Source organism: Erinaceus europaeus, chromosome 14 (assembly GCF_950295315.1).
Source record: "Erinaceus europaeus chromosome 14, mEriEur2.1, whole genome shotgun sequence".
NCBI lineage: Eukaryota > Metazoa > Chordata > Mammalia > Eulipotyphla > Erinaceidae > Erinaceus > Erinaceus europaeus.
In genome coordinates this window covers 29392847-29416497 of record NC_080175.1, presented here as the reverse complement: position 1 = coordinate 29416497, position 23651 = coordinate 29392847, and the positions used below count along the sequence as shown (strand labels likewise).

At 42.5% G+C, this 23651-nt stretch overlaps 1 protein-coding gene across 2 annotated transcripts in view; it reads left to right on the top strand.

The window, feature by feature from the left end:
* Positions 1-23651, top strand: part of ABCC2 (ATP binding cassette subfamily C member 2) — a 102018-nt gene that overhangs the window by 67781 nt on the left and 10586 nt on the right. For both annotated transcript variants that reach the window (XM_007530262.3, XM_060171497.1), the window contains 11 exons: positions 2265-2388; positions 2649-2784; positions 3917-4136; positions 4595-4749; positions 6281-6436; positions 8110-8309; positions 11890-12016; positions 14089-14190; positions 14817-14960; positions 16301-16459; positions 18689-18855. In XM_007530262.3, coding sequence (XP_007530324.1) covers positions 2265-2388; positions 2649-2784; positions 3917-4136; positions 4595-4749; positions 6281-6436; positions 8110-8309; positions 11890-12016; positions 14089-14190; positions 14817-14960; positions 16301-16459; positions 18689-18855 — 1690 coding nt within the window. The remainder of the gene's footprint in view (positions 1-2264; positions 2389-2648; positions 2785-3916; positions 4137-4594; positions 4750-6280; positions 6437-8109; positions 8310-11889; positions 12017-14088; positions 14191-14816; positions 14961-16300; positions 16460-18688; positions 18856-23651) is intronic.

The window sequence follows — 23651 nt, the reverse complement described above, 5'->3', positions numbered from 1 at the left end:
GGCATGCTGTTGTGTTGGTTCTGAGACTCAAGGTACAGATTATAAGATGGCAGAATAAAGGGAAGGGCAGAAAGGCAAAATGAGCTCACAACTGGTACTTCCACTGCTCCTGGGCAGACATTTTTTGTTTTTGTTTTTGTGTTTTATTTTATTTACTTTTTCAAATGAGATGCACACACAGAGAGTGAGAGAGACAGAGAGATATCAAAGCCCTGCTCGGCTCTGATTTATGTTGATGTTGGAGACTGAACCTGGGACCTCCTAGCCTCAGGAATAACCATTATGCTACCTCAACAGTCCCATTTTTCCATTCTTTTTACTTCAGATAGGGGAGAGAGGGAGTGAGAGAGATAGAGATGGAGAGCACCACTCCACTATTGATCTTTCTCTAGAGCTGTCCATGGCGATCCCAAGTGGCACCAAGGACTCAAACCTGATTCTTGCACCTAGGAAAGTGTGTATTCTACCAAGTAAGCTATCTCTTGGCCTCTCCTTTTTACCTTTGGATAGAGAGAGAGAGAGAGAGAGAGAGAGAGAGAGACTGAGAAAGCAAGATTAGAGGGTACAGGACTATTTCAGAAGTTAACCAAATGAAGGGGTAGCTTGATCATGTTTATAATTGCTGATTTAAAGTTATTTTACAGGAGTCAATGGGATAGTTCACCTGGGAGGGTGTCTGCTCTGGCAAATGCGCACAACTCAGGCTCATGCCCTGGGTACTTTACGTGCAGCACTGGGGAAGGTTCAGTGCTGTGGTGTCCCCCTCTTTCTCTCTGAAGAAGTTGACCTGGGGGGATAAAAATCCAGTAATTGCAAAAAATAAGGTTGTTTTTCAGTCAGCTCTTGTCAGTGATTCCTTAGGTACAGTTTCTGTCAAATAGTTTAAAGTTCAAGGAGAACATTTTAAATTTACAATCATCTATCTAGTCAATTCTGAAATTTAAAAAAGTATTTATTTATTTACTAGATAGAGACAGAGAGAAATTGAGAGAGGAGGGGGAATAGAAAGGAAAAGAGGCAGAGAGAGATCTGTAGCCCTGCTTCACCACTCATGAAGTTTTCCCCCTGCAGGTGGGGACCAGGGGCTTGAACCTGGGTCCTTACACACTGTAGTATGTGCGCTTAACCAGGCATACCACCACCTGGCCCCTCAATTCTGAAATTTTTTACTCTTCTTCTTAGTATTAGTATTTATTAGTATTATTTTACCAGAGCACTGATCAGCTCTGGTTTATGGTGGTATAGGGGATTGAACCTGGGACTTTGGAGCCTCAGGCATAAGAGGTTCTGTGCCTAACCATTATGATATCTAACCCCACGTTTTATTCTTCTTTCTGTCTACTATGACTCTTTTTATTTATTTATTCTCTTTTGTTGCCCTTGTTGTTTTATAGTTATTATTGATGTCGTCGTTGATGAGGTATAGTTATTATTGATGTCGTCATTGTTGGATAGGACAGAGAGAAGTGGAGAGAGTAGGGGAAGACAGAGAGGGGGAGAGAAAGACACCTGCAGTCCTGCTTCACCACCTGTGAAGCAATTCCCCTGCAGGTGGGGAGCCGGGGGCTCGAACTGAGATCCTCACGCTGGTCCTTGCGCTTTGCGCCACTTGCGCTTAACTGCTGCGCTACCGCCCGACTCCCTACTATGACTCTTAAAAGTTCTTTTTCCCAAAAGATATTGGAAGCTTTTGGGAATATTTTTTTCTCTTTTAGAAAATCATTTTCTCTCCTATTTCTCACTTACCTTGGCATTTCTGAATGAGACGATGTATTAACAAGTAGTATTTCTGGAGAAAGAGATTCCAGTGAAAGATTCTTTGGGATCTCTTGTTGAGACTTGCAAGATCAACAAAAGTACCTCTCCTGAGAGTATGGATCAACCTGTCAATGCCCATGTTCAGCAGGGAAACAATTACAGAAGCCAGACCTTCCACCTTCTGCATCCCACAATGACCTTGGGTCCATACTCCCAGAGGATTAAAGAGTAGGAACAGGGGAGGGGATGGGGTACAGAGATCTGGTGGTGGGAACTGTGTGTTGTACCCCTCTTATCTTATGGTTTAGTCAATATTTCCTTTTTATAAACAAATAAATAAATAAAAAGAAAAGTGCCTCTCTCTCCCCCTCTCCCCTTCTCCCTCCCCCCCAACTCCCTCTTTCTCTCCCTCTCCTTCTTTCTCCTTCCCCTCTCTCTTTTACAGAGAAGGCTTGGTTTTAAGATCCCTGATCTGGTATCTCCCTAACCTTTACTGTGTCTCCTAGTCAATGAGGATAGTGAAGGAGAAGACGACTGTGGACTGATGCCCAGTATGGAGGAAATCCCTGAAGATGCAGTGTCTTTGACCATGAAAAGAGAGGAAAGTCTTCGTCGAACACTTAGCCGAAGGTTGGTCCACTAGCATCCCTCATCACATCCGTATTTTCACTTGCTTGTTGTCTTTTACGCGGTGGGCTCTTCCTGAGGGAGCAGATACCCTGTTCTTCCTCTGTTTCCTTGTATGGAGAGAGTTGGGGTGGTGTCTTTCCTTCACGGCAGTTTGCTCTGAAAATGCACTTTGAACAAACAGAAACTGGTATTTGTTGGCAAGAACACCTTGGGGGGGCATCCACACACTCAGGCAAATTTCCCCTCTCTCACTCTCTCAGTTCTAGGTCCAGTAGCAGGCATCGGAAATCCCTAAAAAATTCTTTGAAAACTCAGGATATGTTTCCTCCTAAGAAGAAGGAAGAAATAGTGAAAGGACAAAAACTAATTGAAAAGGAAACCGTAGAAGCTGGAAAGGTGACCACCCTGATAAATAGTACCTTTAGAGGTGTTAAAAGTTTGTGAATCTGGATATTTTGAAGTGGATGACTTGAACATAGCAAAGACATACCTTCTGTGTTTTGCAAATCTCTAAATTCATCATTGGAGTGTAGGAGAGACCCTGGACTTCCTACCACACCATAATTCTATGGAGAATAACGGGCTTCTTGTGAATACCCTCACACTACATTTTATGAGTGTTTGATTCCTTTCTATTTTTTAAAACGTGATTCTTACAGCTAGAAAAACACTAATTTATCAGTTGCATAGTCATAAGTTAGTAAACTTAAAACCACAAAAATCCAAGATCTTACAACCACAAAAACCATCTGTTGCAACTGTTTTTATCTTCCTCTCTTAATTGCATCTGACTCATTAATAATCTGTTGGTTATTTTTTAATTTTTTCTGGTATTATCTTTACTTATTTATTGGTTAGAGAAAGCTAGAAATTGAGAGGGAAGGGGTGATAGAGAGGGAGAGAGACAGAGAGACACCTGCAGCCCTGCTTCACCACTTGCAAAGCTTACTCCTGCAGGTGGGACTGGGGGTTCGATCCCGGATCCTTGTGCATTGTAACATATACACTCAACCAGATGTGCCACCATGAAGTCCCTAATCTGTTGGTTATTTACCCCGAATTGTTTTTCAACATGATTACTATCCTGACTCTGTGTAGAAATGATGAACACAGGTGATCAAATTTTGCTGCCTGTTATTCACCTTTCTAAGCTATTCCATACCCCCTACCCATGTGGTTGGTATCATAGGTAATTTCTTCATTAAAAGCCATTAGGGGGAGTCGGGCGGTAGTGCAGCGGGTTAAGTTCACATGGCGCAAAGCACAAGGACTGGCGTAACGATCCCGGTTTGAGCCCCCGGCTCCCCACCTGCAGGGGAGCCGCTTCACAAGCGGTGAAGCAGGTATGCAGGTGTCTATCTTTCTCTCCCCCTCTCTGTCTTCCCCTACTCTCCCCATTTTCCTCTGTCCTATCCAACAACAATGACATCAATAACAACAATAACTACAACAAGAAAAAAACAAGGGCAACAATTTAAAAACAAAGTCATTAGGAACTCCACAAATACTAAAGTGTGGGATTTTGCAGGTGAAATTCTCTGTCTACATGAAATACCTACAAGCAGTGGGAAAGAATCTGATATTCTTCATCTTCCTTGCCTATACAATCAATTCTGTGGCATTTATTGGATCCAACCTCTGGCTCAGTCTTTGGACCAGTGATTCCAAAACCTACAATGGCACTGATTATCCAGCCTCTCAGCGGGACATGAGACTTGGTGTCTACGGAGCCTTAGGAGCAGCACAAGGTATATCTGATAACTGCAGCTATCAGCTCTTATGCAACCTGTCTGGACTTTGCCTGGGCTCAGAAAAAAAAAAAAAAAACTCATTATATCCTTGGTAGATACCTTCATCAGTCCTCTGTAAAGCGATGTCGAATCACTAATTAAAAAAAAAAAAACCTTTGAAAAAATATAGACAAGCCCCTGTTCCTCACCGACAATGGAGATGTTTCACAAACTGTGAAAGAGGGCTGCGGGGTCTGTCTGTCTCTCTTCCTTTCTATCTCCCTCCCCCTCAGTTTCTCTCTGTCCTATTGAATAAAATGAAAGAGAAAAAAAAAAGGAAATAAGGTCACTAGGAGCAGTGGATGGTGCTGGCACTGAGCCCGTGATAAGCTTGGAGGCAAGAAAGAGAAATGCAAACAGAAAACATTTTCAACAATCCTTGTTCATGGTGCTTATTAAATTTTTTCCATCTCTAGGCCTATTTATATTAATAGCAAATATCTTGAGTATCTATGGTTCCAAACATGCATCAAGCATCCTCCACAAACAACTGCTGAACAATATCATGCAAGCACCTATGAGTTTTTATGACACAACACCCATAGGCCGGATTGTGAACAGGTTTGCTGGGGTAGGTAACTCAGGAACTCTTGTGTTTATATGTTGAGGCTCTTTCTGTTTCTGACAAGGAAAGAATACTCCTGTCCCCCCCAGATAACACTGTTATTCTAGTTACTTCACCTACTCAGTACACAAATATTTCCTAAGTATTTTGGGTGGTACCCCAAAGATAGATAGAGGAACAAACAGCTCCAGTTTGTCCTATAGTAGGGAAGGTAGTCAGAGATAACATTGTGGTAGAATATGGTAAAACCAACATCTCTGATGTATACAGTGGTATTCTGTGGGTATAAGCAGATGACAGATAAAAGAAGTATTAACTCAGCTTGAGTGATGGACAGTACAAAATGTTAGAGAAGATAAGACTTAAGAAATAGAAATTAATCATAGTGATAAGGGATGGGTAAGTGGCAACAGAAGCAAAGTGAGAAATATTATTCTATAGAGAGAGAAGCATAAGTCTTGCTGGCTGTGGCAATGAATAAAATGAGCTGCTGAATAACCCTTTAATGATTCTTAATGCATGCATGTAAGATAGAAATTTCAGGAAGAAACAGACACCATGTAATTCAGAGCAATTAACTGTCACTGGCAAAGTTTTCGTATTATTTTATCATATTGCTCATTCATGAAGAGCAGATGTAGTTTTTCAAATATCTGAGCAGCTATAGACCCTTGTTTACTTGGTTGCAGAGCAGACACAGATATAGTTGATTGCTTCCAAAGTAGGAAAGTGACTGGTGTCCACCCATTTATCATCTTTCTTTTCAACATAAGTGATGAACGTGATAGCATTGGTCTCTCTTTAATACAACCTTTAAAAACTTAAAATTTGGGATGGAGAGATTTTTTCACAGGAATTGCCAGAGGAAACAACTTCCCAGATAAAGGATGATTCTTCAGTCAAGGTTGGGTGACAGGGCTTGTGGGCTGGAAGCTTTAGAAAAATGTTTAGTGAATGTTTATCATGTGCCAGGCTCTGTTCTAGATACTAAATGGAGTCAGGATCTATATAAAGTTAGAAACTGAGTTGGCCTGGTTATGGAAGATTTCAGCATAAGGCTGTTAGCTCAAAGTGGTTGTGAATGGCTTAATAAATTTAACAAATGGGAATTTCACTAAGAATGAGAAACTTTGACAAATGTATTGAAAAGTGAATAATAACTGCCATATCTGTTTGGAGAGATTTAGAAATATTGATAAATAACAGAAATGAGATTGATTATTAGAGTGAGCAGAATCATTTGTTGCACATGATATGAATGGATTGACTGAAGGTCTCACTGAGAACATCAGCCCATGAGTTCCTCCACTGAAATCGAGAAGATATAAGAATTTATCGACGTGGTCCGGGAGGTAGCTCAGTGATAAAGCTTTGGACTCTCAAGCATGAGGTCCCGAGTTCGATTCCTGGCAGCACATGTGCCAGAGTGATGTCTGGTTCTTTCTGTCTCCTCCTATCTTTCTCATAAATAAATAAAATCTTTTTTTAAAAAAAAGAATTTATCGACAAACCACCTCTCCTAATTATTTGTCTCTAGGATATCTCCACAGTGGATGACACTCTTCCTATGTCCTTGCGCAACTGGACTACATGCTTCCTGGGGATAATCAGCACCCTTGTGATGATCTGCCTGGCTACTCCAGTCTTCGTCGTCATCATCGTTCCTCTTGCAGCCATTTATGTGTTTATTCAGGTAGGTTTGTATCCCTTCTTGAGAATCTTCTCCTTTGCTTATTGCTGGCCACTTGTTCCTCTCCAGCATCTTTACCACTTAGTCATATGTTGATATGACAAGGAGTCACAGACCACTGTCTGAAGCTGAAGTGTCAGCCTCGATTGGTGTAAGTTTCATAGCAAATCTTAATTGTTTCTCCACCCCTAGAACTCAAGTGGGACAAAGAGGGGAGGAAGGAGATAGATTACAGCACTGTTCCACTATCCTTGGGAGTAACCCACTTTGTGGTACTGCCACATAGTGCTAGGGCTCAAACCTGGGGCTTTGTGCTTGGCAAGGCATGGTTCCTGACTAGTCAATTACAGAAGCCAGACCTTCCACCTTCTGCACCCCATGATGACCCTGGGTCCATACTCCCAGAGGGTTAAAGAATAGGAAAGCTATCAGGGGAGGGGATGCAATACAGAGTTCTGGTGGTGGGAATTGTGTGGAATTGTATCCCTCTTATCCTCTGGTTTTGTCAGCATTGCCATTGTATAAATAAAAAATTTTAAAAATAAGAAAAATGTATATTCATCCAAAAATTATTTTTATTACTTTTATTTATTTATTGGAAAGAGCCAGCCAGAAAGTGAGAGGAAGGGGAAGGGAGAGAGGGAAAGAGACAGAGAGACACCTGCCCCCCTGCTTCACCACTTGCAAAGCTTTTCCTCTGCAGGTAGGGACTGGGGGCTTGAACCATAGCCCTTGCACATTGTAACATGTGCACTCAACCAGATGTGCCACCCCCTGGCCCCTACCAGTCAATTAAAAAATAAGGTTTTAATTATCTTTATATATATTGGATAAGGACAGAGAGAAATTGAGAAGGGAAAGGAAGATAGAGAGGGAAAGAGACAGAGAGACACCTGCAGCACTGCTTCACCACTCTCAAAGCTTTCCCCCTTGTAGATGGGGACCAGGGCCTCAAACCTGGGTCTCTGTGCATTGTAACATATGCACTCAACCATGTACACCACCACCCAGCCCCCCTAGTCCATTTTTTTTAACCCAAGTATTGCTCAGCTCTGGCTTATGGTGGTGCCAGGGATAGGACTTAGGCCCTCTAGTACCATTAACATGAAAGTCTACTGTATAAACAGCTATGTAATTTCCCCCAGACTGATCTGTCAGTTTTTATCTAAACCTCATCATAGCTGTCTCTGGCAATTTCTTAATCACATACACTTTCCACTTCTCAAATTCCAATAACATTTGCAAAATTCTTTTAGACACTTATTTTTTAAATTATTTTAATTTTAAGTTTATTTTTATTATTTATTTATTTATATTTTATTTTAATTATTTTTAGCCACTACAAAAACTATCATTTCAACAATATGTGCAGTCTTTAGAAGAATATGGATTAGGATGACAAAATTCTTCTCATGGTTTCAAAATCCACACTTCTAAGACTATGGTGTATATTTATTTTCATCTTACTCTGTTCTCCACCAATCCTAGGTCTTCCCACTGTCCTCTTCCTCTTAGTTTCTCTAATTCTTCTTCCAGTCAGAGATGAGACTGGAAGCTTTTGTCTTCTTTGCATGTGCCTTGTGGTCATCAAGTGAAGAACGTTGAGGCATGGCCATAACGGAGGAGAGAAAACATGCTTGCTGCATGATTATGCACTCTTTAACTTTTGGTTCCAGATATTTTATGTGGCTAATTCCCGTCAGCTGAGGCGTCTGGAGTCTGTCAGCAGGTCCCCAATCTACTCTCACTTCAGCGAGACTGTATCAGGTTTGCCTGTTATCCGTGCCTTTGAGCACCAGCAGCGGTTTCTAAAACACAATGAGATACTAACTGATGCCAACCAGAAATGCACCTTTTCCTGGATTGTCTCCAACAGGTGAGACTGCCCCTGAGAATATACTCAAATGTGTGATTTGGGGTTCTGTATACTTGACATTAGCTATGGAAGGGCAGGAATCTTCAAGCATGAGCTCTGGAGTCAGAGACTGGGTCCCAATGTCTACTTTGCCACTTACCAAACTGGGTGGACTACCTTGACTTCTTCCTGGAAAATCTTGGTGTCTTTGTTTCTACAATGGCTAGAGCACATCCTATCTCACAAGTGTTTGGAAGATGTAAAATAGAATCATTAAGCATTTTGTGACTCTCAGGTACTGTACAAGCACTGGACAGACTGGGCCTTCTCTGATTTAATGAATGTGAGTGTCTCTATTAGTAGGACGCTCCTTGTAGTTGGGGTGAAAAAGGCTGAGGTTGGAGGGAGGAGAGATTATCATTTTTCTGTAAAACCAATATAACACACACAGAAATCTGACATCCTGTGAAGTAAACACCTCCACAACCCCAACCAACCTACCCTGAAAGACGGTCTTCTTCAGCATCAGTAGACCCTGGCAAGAAGTGGTATGTCCTTGAAAGACTAAGATCTTTTCCAAGAAGTGGCTTCCACACTGATTTGAGGCATCAAGGACAGAATGATACTCAGTATTATTTAGAACATGGAGAGATCGAGAATATGGTTATACGGGGTGGGAGCTAGTGCATTAGATTGAGCACACATGTTACAATGCATGAGGACCCAGGCTCAAGTTTCCCGTCCCCACCTGCAGGGAGAAAGCTTTGCAAGTGGTGAAGCAATGCTGAAGGTGTCTCTCTGTCTCTCTTCCTCTCTCCCTCCCACTACTCTCTCAATTTCTGTCTGTCTCTGTTGTTTTCGACGGGTTAGGTTGTTTTCGCTGGGCTGGCTTCACGGGCAGGTGACAGACGACCAGGGACTCATGGTTGAGCTGTAGGCAGTATCTCTTTATTCATGCAGGATGCAGCACAATCTAAGACGAGCTAAGCTAAACTCAAGTACCCTAAAACTCACAATGCTGTCTTTATATATACTTGCCAAGTAGGGTGGAAGCAGGATGTGACATAGAGAGGGTGGAGAGAAAAGTGACTGGTAAAAATCAGAGTGTGACAAGGAGGGGGCAGATTAGGTGAGAATCCTATCACTGAACCACAAATGCCCTGGAGGGAGGGTGGAACTTGTTAACAGTGGTTATGTAAATAGAATGAAGTGGTTATGTAAATAGAATAGTGTTAAGCAGGGGGGATTTAAACCAGGTGAAACAGAAGGGGTCTCATGCATACCAACATGTCTCTATCCAGTAAATAAAGATAACAAAATTAATATGTATCATATGTATTTGTATACATGCTAGAATTATTGATACATTTGATTCAGGAAAATCAATTTTAGTAAGTCATGTCTATCAACATATTACTCAAATCTATGAAGCCTATCTACAGATTCCTTTCCATCATTTTAAAGTCAGAAACCAGACAGGGTACACTGAACCTTCTAGCAGTGCACACTCTTTAACCTTTTCTATGGACTCTACATGGTATTATTTCTCTATATGGTATTATTTCTCTATATGGCATTATTTCCTCAGCCCCCTCAAAGTAAGTCACTTTGGAATATTTGCTAAAATGCCAACTCCTAAATCTTTTGTGAGGCTCCTTGAATCAAAATCTCTTGAGGGGGAAGAACCCAGGAATTTTTTTGCATGAATTTTATTTTAATGAGTGATTTAATAATGAGACAATATATTAAACTTATGACACGACAGTGGTATAATTCTACACTGTTCCCACCACCAGAGTTCTATATCCCCAGTTTCTCTACTGGAAACTGCAGTAGTTCTCCAAGTTCACAGATATGGATTGACTGTTATTTCTACAACTGTCTATATTTATATATATATTTGCCTATTTTTCCCTATGGTCTTGCCTTCTCTTCCTTCTAAGTCACACCTACATCTATTGCTATTTCCAAATGTTCTCCTCCCCCCTTTTTTTCTCTTCTTTCTGGGTCTTGGGGTCTTGATGGAGTGGATGCTCAGAATTTGTTGTGTTTTTAATAATTTCCTTGGGTTATTTTTGTGATTCAGGAGGTTTGGAAGATGTTGAGCCATACAATTCCCCTAGTCTAGCAAACTCCTCTAGTATCTGTAAAGTATGATTTATTTCCTAAAAATACAACTTAATAGAATTTAGGGTGGGTAGTCCGGGAGGTGGTGCAGTGGATAAAGCATAGATCTCAAGCATGAGTTCCTGAGCTTAATCCCTGGCAGCACATGTACCAGAGTGATGTCTAGTTTTTTCTTTCTCTTCCTATTTTTCTTTTTCTTTAAATATTTATTTATTCCCTTTTGTTGCTCTTGTTTTATTGTTGTAGTTATTATTGTCGTCATTGTTGGATAGGACAGAGAGAAATGGAGAGAGGAGGGGAGACAGAGAGGGGGAGAGAAAGATAGACACCTACAGACCTGCTTCACTTGTGAAGCGACTTCCCTGCAGGTGGGGAGCGAGGGTTCAAACCCAGATCCTTATGCTGTTTCTAGCACTTTGCGCCAGCTGCGCTTAACCTGCTGCGCTACCGCCCAACTCCCTCCTCCTATCTTTATACTCAATAAATAATTTTTAAAAAAGAATTTAGTGTGGTCCAGGAGGTGGCTCAGTGGATAAAGTACTGGATTCTTGAGTATGAGGTCTCAAATTCAATCCCTGGCAGCATATGTACCAGAGTGATATCTGGTTCTCTCTCTCTCTCCTACATTTCTCATTACTAAATTAAAAAATAAAAATAAAGAATGGGGAAATATGTGTTAAAATACGGTTTAAGGGAGTAGGGTGGTAGAGCAGCGAGTTAAGTGCACGTGGTACAAAGCACAAGGACCAGAGTAAGGATCCCGGTTCTAGCCCCCAGCTCTCCACCTGCAGGGGGAGTCACTTCACAAGTGGTAAAGCAGGTCTGCAGGTGTCTATCTTTCTCTCCCCTCTCTGTCTTCCCCTCCTCTCTCCATTTCTCTCTGTCCTATCCAACAACGATATCAATAACTACAACAATAAAACAACAAGGACAACAAAAGGGAAAATAAATAAATATTTATTAAAAAATAAAATAAAGTAAGGAAGTAAAAAAATGGTTTAAAAAAAGAAAGAATTGGGAGTCGGGTGGTAGCGCAGCGGGTTAAACGCACGTGGCGCAAAGCACGAGGACCGGCATAATGATCCTGGTTAGAGCCCCTGGCTCCCCACCTGCAGGGGAGTCACTTCACAAGTGGTGAAGCAGGTCTTCAGGTGTCTATCTTTCTCTCCCCCTCTCTGTCTTTCCTTCCTCTTTCCATTTCTCTCTGTCCTATCCAACAACAATGACATCAGTAATTACAACAATAAAACAACAAGGGCAACAAAAGGGAATAATTAAATATTTTTGAAAATCTTTAAAAAAAAATAATTTAGGAGCACATGGGATAATCAATTGAGTGACCTAAGAGTTCTCAAGTGACCTTGAGTTCTGCCAACTCAAGCCAGAGAATCTTCTATGAACACACAAGGTGCTGGACAAGGTCAGGAAGTAGAGATTAATAACACCTCTCTCCTCTGGTTCTTTTGTTCTACAGGTGGCTTGCAATTCGTCTGGAACTAGTTGGGAACCTGATTGTCTTCTTATCATCTTTGATGATGGTTATTTATAAAGGAAGTATACCTGGAGACATTGTTGGCTTTGTCCTGTCCAATGCACTCAATGTGAGTCCGAAGATAGGAAGTTTGTTTATGTCAATGTTTAAATTAATTTTAAATTAACATTCATATTAAAGTTTAGTCTAACATAGACTATGGGGTTTACATTTCTGACTGCACAAAGGAAGATAGAGGTTTAAACCCTGGCTCTATCTCTTACAAAAGGATGTGCCTGCAGATATGCTCCTTATGTTTTCTAAACATGTGCCACTGTTAGCAAAATGGACAATTTGTTGTCCTTGGGAATTAGAAAATTAATTTGTTGTAGTGTGATCTAATAGTTCCCATCTCTTTGTCTCTTTGCTTGATTATGATCAAAAGAGAATAAGTGAGTTTCTTTAATATAGTAGTAACCAGGCCTGGAAGATAGCATAATGGTTATGCAAATAATTTTTATGCCTGAGGCTCTGAAGTCCCAGGTTCAGTCCTCAGCTCCACTATAACACATAGCTGAGTAGTGCTCTGGAGTGTCTCTCTCTCTCTCCATGTGTATATATATATATATACACATGGAGAGAGAGATATATATATGGAGAGATAGATATATATATAAATATATATATATGGAGATATAGACAGATATAGATTTATAGATATGGGAGTAAACATTAGGTATTATTTCCTAGCACCTATCAGAGAGTGACTGATACCATAGTAAATATTCAATAAATGTTCAATATTGTTTTTCTCACTTAATGAGTCTTTTGGCTTTTTTTCATAGTACTTTTTTAAACTTATGGAAGTTTGCATAAGTACCAGCAGGCTCTCTATGTCTCTGTCTTTAGTAGAAGTTAATTAAGTCCCAAGAGATCAAGACAGGGGTTCTTCAAGGATTCTGTTGCTTTGGTAAATTTATTATTTTTTTTAATATTCATTTATTTGATGGAGACAAATTGAGAAGGGAGAGGGAGATAGAGGGGGAAAGAGATAGAGAGACATCTTCAGCACTGTGTCACCACTCATGAAGCTTTCCCCCTGCAGGTGGGAACCAGGGGCTTGAACCTGGATCCTTGTGCACTGTAATGTGTGCGCTTAACCAAGTGCCACTGCCTGGCCCCAGATTCTGTTGTTTTGTACACCAGAATCATTCAGTTCCTTGTGCCACTACCCTTTCCACACCTTCCCCCAATGTCTAGGTTTATTAACCTAGAACAGATGGGGCAAAGAGTTAGAGAACCTTCAATTTGAATCAAAACAGAAATCCACAGAATGTTACTTGCAGTTTCCATGATCCTGTACTTTTCTTCCCTCTAATCAGTGCGTGCGTGTGTGTGTGTGTGTGTGTGTGTGTGTGCGCGCGCGCGCATGTGTAGGAGAATTAGAGTCCTGGTCTTGAAGGTTGGGTTTCTCAGTCAAGCTATTGTGAATTGAGAGCTGATTGAGGAGAAAGTTTTTTTGAAGCCATTTTCTTTCTCTCTCTCTCTCTTTCCTTCTTTCTTTCTTTCCCTCCCTCCCTTCCTCCCTTCCTTCCCCTCTTTCTTTCTTTCTTTCTTGGATAGAGATAGAGAGATATTGAGGAAATGAGGAAATAGGGAGAGAAAGAGAGATACCCGCAGACAAGCTTCACCCCATGCAAGGGAAGACTAGGGGCTTGAACCCAGGTCCTTGTTCATGGTAACATGTGCATTCAACCAGGTGCACCAGCACCCAGCTCCCAGTTACTCTCTACCCTATGTCTTTTCTGATGTTTGCCTCATTTCTAAAATACCACCAATGTTTTACCTCTCCATGGGGACACTAACTAGACTTACAGCAGGAGAGCTGAGCTCTGGTCCCATTCCTGCAACTGCCAGCCTCGCCGAGCCCAGTTCTAGCCCCAAACTACTTCACTCTCCTATTATCTTCTATGCTTTTGCAGTTGAGCATGTACCGTCCTCTAGCTCTTGGATGTGGGTGTACTGGTCTAATTTCTTCCCCAAGTAGACAAGGACTGCCGCTTGAACTTATCTTGTGGCTCTCCCAGAGTGTAGAAGGTTCAAGGTACAGAGTAGGCGCTGAGGTGATCTTGTGGTTGGGTGAGTGAAGTTGGTTTCTGAGTCTGAGATGATTTCTAGCTTTCTTCTTTTAATTTTCTGCAGATCACACAAACTCTGAACTGGCTAGTGAGGATGACATCAGAAGTAGAAACCAACATTGTGGCTGTGGAGAGAATAATCGAGTATATAAAAGTGGAAAATGAGGTAAGGAGAAAAAAGAGAAGCCCAGGGATAAGGCTAAAAGAAGTTGTACCCTCTTTACCTTGCCCAGTGGGTTCATATGGGTGCACAAAGCCTCTCCTGTGGGACCAGGAGGTAGCACACTTGATTGAGAACATGTGTTACAGTGTGTGAGCACCCGGGTTCAAGCCTCCAGTGTCCACCTACAGGGGGAAGCTTCATAAGTAGTAAGGCAGTGCTACAAGTCTCTCTCTCTATCTATCTATCTCCCTCTCCCTCTCAATTTCTATCTGTCTCTATCAATTAATAAATAAAAATATATATCTTAAAAGAACTCTCTTAAAGTTTCTCTAACTCAAAAGACCCAATTTCTCAAAACTTAGAATAGGAAACGTGGGGAAAGTCAAGCCTGGAATGCACTACGTTAAATGGTGGCTTTGTTCTGGAAAGCCACAGAGCCATTGCATGGAAAAGGGTTTCTTTAATTGAAACCTTCTGGAAGTTCCTGTCTAGTCTAGTTTGTTCAGTGCAGTTGTCCACAGATGGTTAAGACATGCTAATCTTCTCTTGCTTTATGACATGAGTGCCATGGGGACTGTTCAGTGAGTTTGCTACTGTGTAAAGCATTTCTCTTCCTTTCTCCTTGCCAGGCACCCTGGGTAACTAAGAAGAGGCCTCCAGAAGGTTGGCCCAGCAAAGGAGAGATTCAGTTTAACAACTACCAAGTACGGTACCGGCCTGAGCTAGATCTCGTACTAAATGGGATCACTTGTGACATCAGGAGCTCAGAGAAGGTACATGAAACTGAAAAGGGGCCTGGATTCGAGTCTTTGTGATGACAGAACAGTTGGGTGTAGAGGTGGAGAGCAGCTGCCCTGTGTGGGTCAGGCCACTTTCTGGCATTGGGAGGTTAATGGACACAGTTTCACCACCAGAGGGCAGAATATCCCGGAATCAAGCAGACTGTGCAAAGCCTTTCTGCTCAGTCTTTCCCTGTCTCCTTGCCAGCAGCCTTGTCTGCTGAGGCTGACCAGGCCCCGTTTCCTGTAAGGACCACAGCTGTAGAGAGGAAGTCAGGTAGGAAAACAGGAAATACCAGATCTGGGGGAGCAACTGATAAGAACAGCAGTATGGAAGCTGTTGTACTCTGCAAACCCTTGCACTCTCCCATGGATTTCTTGTTGTCTGAAGACTTGGACTCTGGTTGAGGACCCAAGGCAATCTGGACATTATGCTGGGTTCAGGTCAGGGACTGGCTCTCAGATGATGGTTGACCGAACCCTTCTCTTCAACTCACAGCAAAACAATAATTTCTTTTTTTTCCCTTTTTTTGCATCCAGGGTTATCTCTGGGGCTCAGTGACTGCACTATGAATCCACTGCTCCTGGAGGCCATTTTTTCCCCATTTTGTTTACCATTGTTTTTATTGTTGTTGTCATTATTGTTACTGTTGTTATTGGATGGGACAGAGATAAATGGAGAGAGGAGAAGACAGGGAGAGGGAGAGAAAGACACCTGAAGACCTACTTCACCACTTATGAAGCGCCCCCCCAGCAGGTGGGGAGCTGGGGGCTCAAGATGGGATCCTTGCACTTCACACTATGTGCGCTTAACTCGGCGTGCTACTGCCTGTCCCCCACCCAAAACAAGAATTTTTTAATTTAATTTTATTTATTTATTCCCTTTTGTTGCCCTTGTTGTTTTATTGTAGTTATTATTGTTGTTGTTATATAGGACAGAGAGAAATGGAGAGAGGATAGGGAAGACAGAGAGGAGGAGAGAAAGATAGACACCTGCAGACCTGTCTCACTGCTTGTGAAGTGACTCCCCAGCAGGTGATGAGCCATTTTTGTTGCCCTTGTTGTTTTATTGTTGTAGTTATTATTGTTGTTGTTACTGATGTCATCGTTGTTGGATAGGACAGAGAGAAATGGAGAGAGGAGGGGAAGACAGAGAGAGGGAGAGAAAGATAGACACCTGCAGACCTGCTTCACCGCCTGTGAAATGACTCCCCTGCAGGTGGGGAGCCGGGGGCTCCAACCGGGATCCTTATGCTGGTCCTTGCGCTTTGGGTCAAGTGCACTTAACCCGCTGCGCTACCATCTGACTCCTGAAAAACAATTCTTATTTACAGATTGGTGTGGTGGGCAGAACAGGAGCTGGGAAGTCATCCCTGACGAATTGCCTCTTCAGAATCCTAGAGGCTGCAGGTGGCCAGATCATCATTGATGGGATAGATATTTCTTCCATTGGGCTCCATGACCTCCGAGAGAAACTGACCATCATCCCCCAGGTGAGCTCTAAAACATACCTTTCTACATGAAGCATGTGGTGCAGGGAATTTCTTCTTTGCATATATTCAATTACCAAGAGTCATTTCTGCAGTCTACCCAGATAATTGAACTAGTTCCCTAAAACACATTGTCCCTGGAACCTATTTAAAAAGAATATAACAAAAAGCGGTGGAGGGTCAAGAGGTAGCGCAGCAGGTTAAGTGCACATGGCGCAAAGCAAGGACAGGCCTAAGGATGCCAGTTCGAGCCCCCAGCTCCACACTTGCAGGGGGGTCGCTTCACAGGCGGTGAAGAGGCAGGCCTGCAGGTGTCTTTCTCTCCCCTTCTCTGTCTCCCCTCCTCTCTCCATTCCCCTCTGTTCTATCCAACAACAACGACATCAATAACAACAACAATAATAACCACAACAACGATAAAACAAGGGCAACAAAAGGGGTAAAAATAGCCTCCAGGAGCAGTGGATTCGTGGTGCAGACACCAAGCCCCAGCAATAACCCTGGAGGCAAAAAAAAAGGGAAAAAAAAGAAAAAGAAAACTTTTGTATTTTTTTGGTATTATGTCCATATCTGATCGGTAGGTGGCAGCAACACAACAGAAGTCAAGTAGAGCAGCTGCTTATTTAGCATTTCTATAGCCCATCAGGGCTCAAAAGACCTTTGCAATCAACATTAGCTGTCTTGCCACTGAAGCTTGAAACCATTAAGCTTTATACTCCCCATTTGCTGTGGTTAAAATATAGGGAAGGGAATTTACTGCAATATTCTGCTAGCAAGCAGAACACTCAGTGCATCAGCAAGAAAGGCATCCCTTCAGCTTCCCCTAGTGAGGACCACTGGGAAGTTTCTCTTTCCCAGCGCTGTGCAACAGCTCTTCAGGGCCAGGCCCTTGCCTGTCACCACAGCCAAGGCTCGGAGCTGGGTTTGGTTTGTCTGGTGATTATTCAGTTTGATATATATATTTATTTATTCTAATCACCACTAGAGTTTCACTACTCCAAGATGACTTTTTTTCAGCTAGAAAAGCAGAAACAGAGGCCAGGCAATGGTGCGTCTTGTGAGTGCAAACACTGCTGTGCACCAAGGTCTAGGTTCAAGTCCGAAGTCGTTCCCTGCAGGGGGGAGACTTCCTAAGTGGTAAAGCTGTGCTGCAGGTGTCTCACCTTCTCTCTTCTCTACCTCCCTTTCCCTTCTCAATTTTTCCCTATCCTATCAAATGAAAGAGGAAGAAAGAAAAAAAGGAAGGAAGGAAGGAAAGAAGAAAAGGGACATATGACCACTGGGGGTGGTGGATTTGTCATGCAGGTACCAAGTCCCAGTGATAACCCTGGTGGCAATAAAAATAATAAATTGAGGTGGCACAGTGGGTAAAGCATCGGACTCTCAAGCATGAGGTCCTGAGTTCAATCCCCAGCAGCACATGTACCCAAGTGATGTCTGGTTCTTTCTCTCTCTCCTATATTTCTCATTAATAAATAAATGGAATATTTAAAAAATAAAAAGTAATTAAAAGAGAGAGAGAGAGAAGCAGAGACAGAAGGAAAGATATGACAGTGCTGAAACTTCCCACAGTGTGGCAGGGACTGGACTCAAACCTGAGTCATAGCCCTGGACAAAGCAAGCAAAATCCATCCAGGAGAGCTGGCTTGCTGACCCTTGTGCATTCTTTTTCTAAAAAAAATATATTTATTTATTTATTTATTTTTCCCTTTTGTTGCCTTTGTTTTATTGTTGTAGTTATTATTGTTGTAGTTATTGATGTCGTCATTGTTGGATAGGACAGAGAGAAATGGAGAGAGGAGGGGAAGACAGAGAGGTGGAGAGAAAGATAGACACTTATAGACCTGCTTCACTTCCTTGTGCGTTCCTTTGTGCAGCCTTCTCAGTGGCATAAGACATTCTTCTTCCCTTACCACCCATTCTTGGTCCTTCCACCTCTACATCCTGAGGTTTCTCTTCCAGGTGTGGGAAATTCCTCTCCCTTCTTTAGAGATGCTTTGGAAAATGTGGGGTATTCAGACATAAATCCCAGAGTGAAGATGGATAAAACAAAAAAACCAAGTAAACCAGGAACTCCTCACTCCCCTGCTGACCTCTGCCAGCTGCTGCTCAAAGCCATCAGCAGAGAGTCTTAGAGAAGCTCAGACACTAGCCAGGAGTCCATCTCAGACCAGCCCTACTAGTTCCTTTCCTGAAAACAACCCAAGCAGCCCCTCATCCCTTGACTTGCAGGATCCAGTCCTGTTCTCTGGAACCCTGAGAATGAATCTAGACCCTTTCAACCACTACTCAGATGAAGACATTTGGAAGGCTTTGGAGTTGGCTCACCTCAAATCTTTTGTGTCTGGCTTGCAACTCGGATTGTCCTACGAAGTGGCAGAGGCTGGTGACAACCTTAGGTAATGTTTTGTAACCCCCCCTTCCACAGGGAGGAGACCGCGCTCCCTTTGTGGCTGATGCTCAGTGAGCAGCAAGTACATGGAATTTTAACTCTCCAAGTCAAATTCTCAGTGTGTAGAATGGACCTGTTGTGGGACAGTATGATAAAACAGGTGTGGATGTGCTTTGAAATGCTTGAAAAATGGCAAGTAAAGGAACTCTCAAGAGCCTAGGCAGTAGCACATCTGGTTAAGCACACACATTATAGTGCAGAAGGACCTGGGTTCAAGCCCCTGGTCCCCACTAACAATGGGAGAGCTTCACAAGTGGTGAAATAGGGCTGCAGGTATCTCTCTGTCTCTCTCTATCTCCCCCTTCTTAATTTCTCTGTCTCTCTCTATCTCCCCCTTCCCTCTTAATTTCTCTCTGTCTCTATCCAGTAACAGATAAGTAAACAATTTTAAAATATATATATATAAAGAAAGTAAATGTACCCTCACAAGATGTTCCTTATCAGAGACTTATAGATTTGCAATTATGGAAGTTCTCAGCTGCAGGTTGTGACTTGAATGAAAACCATGTCAGTGCTGGCTCTACCCCAGAGTCTGATTTAATTGGCATAAGGTATAGACTGAATGTGGGCATTGTAAAGGGCTTCCAGCTTGAGCAGCATGGCCATTCTGGGAGGTGGTGTCTGCAAGGTCATGGACACTCAGAGACTCTCAGTTCTCCTACTTTTTCCTTCTGTACAAGGTGCTTTTACGTATGCTGCTACTTCTCTATGTGTCTTCCTTCATCCTGTGTTTGTGGCCTCCTTTATCAGTTGGCCTGGCATATTCCCTGTGACAGTGTGGGTATTTCCTTCTCCCCCTTCCTTTTCTCTGTCTCATAAAAAAAAAGAAAGAAAGAAAGAAAAGGAAATAAAAGAAAGGGTCCAGGGGATGGTGTGCCCGGTTACGTGCTCACATTATAGTGTACAAGGATCTGGGTTCAAGCCCTTGGTCCCCACCTGCGGGGGAAAGCTTCATGAGCAGTGAAGCAGGTCCGCAGGTGTCTCTGTCTCTCTCTCTCTCTCTCTCTCTATCTGCCCTCCTCTCAATTTCTCTCTGTTTCTATCCAATAATTAACAGATAAAGATTTAAATAAGTCTGGCGGTGACGCACCCAGTTAAGCACACACAGTACTATATATGCAAGAATCCTTGTGCCAGGACCTGGGTTCGAGCCCCTGTTCCCTGCCCACAGGGGGACCAAGCTGTGCTGGAAGTCTAAAGGTTTCTTTCTCTGTGTTTCTCTCTTTCTACCTCCCCCTCCTCTCTCAATTTCTCTCTGTCCTATCAAATAAAAAAAGAAAGAAAGAAAAAAGGCCACCAGAAGCGGTGGATTCGTAGCGCTGGCCTGGCATCGAGCTCCAGCGACTGGAGAGGGGAAGAAATGGGAGGAAGATCCTCAGCTTATCTGCGTACACAGTATCACGTGAGAGGCACTGCCTAGAGTGTTGATTCTGACGTGGAATGTATGACCTACTCAGGAAACTTAAAAACAGCTTAAACTTAGAGCTAGAGTTATCCCGGCATTTGCGCATAGGACTTTGCAAGAGTGGGGTCTCACTTTCAGCCCCTAACACTGTATTTGCCAGACTTGAGCAGCAGTCTGCTCTTCCCTTCATGTTTTCTCATAAAAATAAATTAGATTTTAAAGATTAAGTATAAGTCTCTCTTAAATATATTTAGTTATTTATTGGGTAGAACAAAGAAGAATTGAGAAGGAACGGGAAGATAGGGAGGGAAGGAGGTGAGAGAAATACCTGAAGCCCTGCTTCACCGCTGGTGAAGCTCCCCCCTTCCCTGTTTGCAAGTGGAGGCCAGGGACTTGAACCTGAGTCCTGGAGCACTTTAATGTGCACACTCTATTGTCTGTGCCACCGCCCAGCTCTCTATAGTTCTCTTTAAAGTAAACAAAAATCTAGGGTGGGGGGGGGAGATAGATCCATAATGGTTATGCAAACAGACTCTCATGCCTGAGGCTCCAAAGTCCCAGGTTCAATCTTTCACACCACAATAAACCAGAGCTGAGCTGTGCTCTAGTAGAAAAAAAAAAAAAAAAAAAAAAAGAATTTTTTAAAAAGTGAAGAAGAAAACAAAAATCTAAAATCTAGAAATTACCCCAGCCAGTGGTCTGGGAGATGGTACAGTGGATAAAGCACTGGACTCTCAAGCATGAGGTTTTGAGTTCAATTCCTGGCAGCACATGTACCAGAGTGATGTCTAGTTCTTTCTCTCTCTCTTCCTATCTTTCTCATTAATAAATAAATAAAATCTCAAAAGAAAGAAAGAGAGAGAGAGAAAGGAAGGAAGGAAGGAAGGAAAGAAAGGAAGAAAGAAAGAAAGAAAGAAAGAAAGAAAGAAAGAAAGAAAGAAAGAAAGAAAGAAATTTACCGGGGGCAGGTGGTAGTGCAGCAGGTTAAGCATGCATGGGATGAAGTGCAAGGACTGGTGCAAAGATCCCGGTTCTAGCCTGGGGCTCCCCACCTACAGGGGGGTCGCTTCACAAGTGGTGAAGCAGGTCTGCAGGTGTCTTTCTCTCCCCCTCTGTCTTCCCCTCTTGATTTCTCTCTATCCTATTCAACAACAATGACAACAATAATAATAAAAATAAACAACAAGGGCAACAAAAAGGGAAAAAAAATGGCCTCCAGGAGCAGTAGATTTGTAGTGCAGGTACCAAGCCTGAGTGATAACCTTGGAGGCAAAAGAAAGAAAGAAAAGAAAGGAAGGAAGGAAGGAAGGAAGGAAGGAAGGAAGGAAGGAAGGAAGGAAGGAAGGGAGGGAGGGAGGGAGGAAGGGAGGGAGGGAGGGAGGAAGAGAGAAAAATGTTTGCCCCAGCTGTACTTACCCCAAACCAGTTGAATCAGGAGCCTGGTGTGTAGCCCCGGGGGAACACTTGCACACTTGGTGTGAAACACCATTACTTTTGTTTTCCTTGTGCAGCAAATCCAGGACCAAGCCAAACACTTTAGGTTTGGGGCTTATGAGAAAAGACCATTGGAACTTTCTATCAACAAAGTATGTTACGTCCCTACCAGAGTTAAGGAATTCAATGGCACAGACACACATGGTCACATGGCACCTAACTTTATGGAGAAGATAGTCCTTGCGTGCACAGTAGACACAGGAGAAGACAGTCCCTGTCTGCACAATGGTCACAGCAGATATGGGGATCCGGGTGGGACACTCAGGCAGGGTATGATAGGAACCTTGATGCTTTTGGTTTATCTCTGTCCGTGTTGACTCTTTTTTTTTTAATTATTTATTTATGAAAAGGAAACAATGACAAAAACCATAGGATAAGAGGGGTATAACTTTGCACAGTTCCCACCACCAGAACTCTATATCCCATCCCCTCCCCTGACAGCTTTCCTATTCTTTATCCCTCTGGGAGTATGCACCCAAGATCATTGTGAGATGCAGAAGGTTGAAGGTCTGGCTTCTGTAATTGCTTTCCCACTGAACATGGGCATTGACAGGTCGATCCATACTCCCAAACTTTCTGAGAGACTCTTAAATGACATCACCAGTGCTTTGCTTTTAGACTGGGCTTGGGGGTATTGAAATACGAATCCCTCATAAGTGATCAGAGATAGGAGATCAGTGGGGCCAGGTGGTGGCACACCTGGCTAAGCACACACACTACAGTGCTCAAGGACCCAGGTTCAAGTCCCTGCTCCTCACCTGCAGGGGGAAAGCTTCACGAGTGGTGGAGTAGGGCTGCAAGTGTCTCTTTGTCTCTCTCCCTCTCTGTCTCCCTATACCCTCTCAATTTCTCTCTGTCTCTATCCAACAATAAATAAATAAAATTAGAAAAGAGGTAGGAGATTAATCAGTTTGGGGAGAGAATTAGTAGCAGAAAGTCAGGTGTGCCTTGGCACTGACCTGTTATTTCCTGTGAAGTCCTACGGACTCAGGCTAGAGTTGAGTACAAGTTCAGGAAATGGTTTTACAGTATCTCTGTTTTTACATTACTGAGAAAGACTGGAGGTTCATCGTGGGTGACTTCTTATTTGCAGAAATTTTCTTACAGAGAATTACAGAACTTTCATCTAGTCACCCTCTGTTTAATATGTTCCCTAATGGCCACAGCAGGAAAGAGCAATTAGTGAATTCCTGAGTATTCCCTCCACATCATTTCCCAAAGCTTCTTTATGTAAGCAAGAGGTCCAGCCTTCATTACTGGCTTTTAGCAAATTAAAGCGATTTGCATTTTACAAGCATATTTGAATTCCACAGCCATTGCATCTCACACCAAGACACCACGCTCATTAGATAACTGCATCTCTAATCAAGGCAGAAGGCCTTGAACACATAATTAGCCTGGTGACTAGAAATGTACATTAAAATAGCAAATGGATTTGCTTAGACCACTAAGAAATGCCATGGGGGCACTGGGTGTGATGTCACCCTATAATGGTGTCAGGTCGAATTCTACTAAAGTGAACTTGTTGCATTTGCTGGATCATTGTTGATGCTTCGGGATGTCACCATAACAAAAAGCAAAGCACAATTCCTGGCCTAGTTGGCATAGTGTTTTCCAAATTTATGTAAACATGAAAATCGTCTGCTTATCAAAAACTCACATTCCTAGGCATCTCCCCATTCTCTGAAACTAAATATTGAAATATGAACTTTAGCATTTACCTACAGTGAGTCTTCTAATTAACTGGGAAAGTCTAGAAAATAGAGCAGAAAAAAATCAAACCAAACCTAAACAAGCAAACAAATTTTTAAAAACCCAGTTGATTGAAGAAGGTAAATCATTTT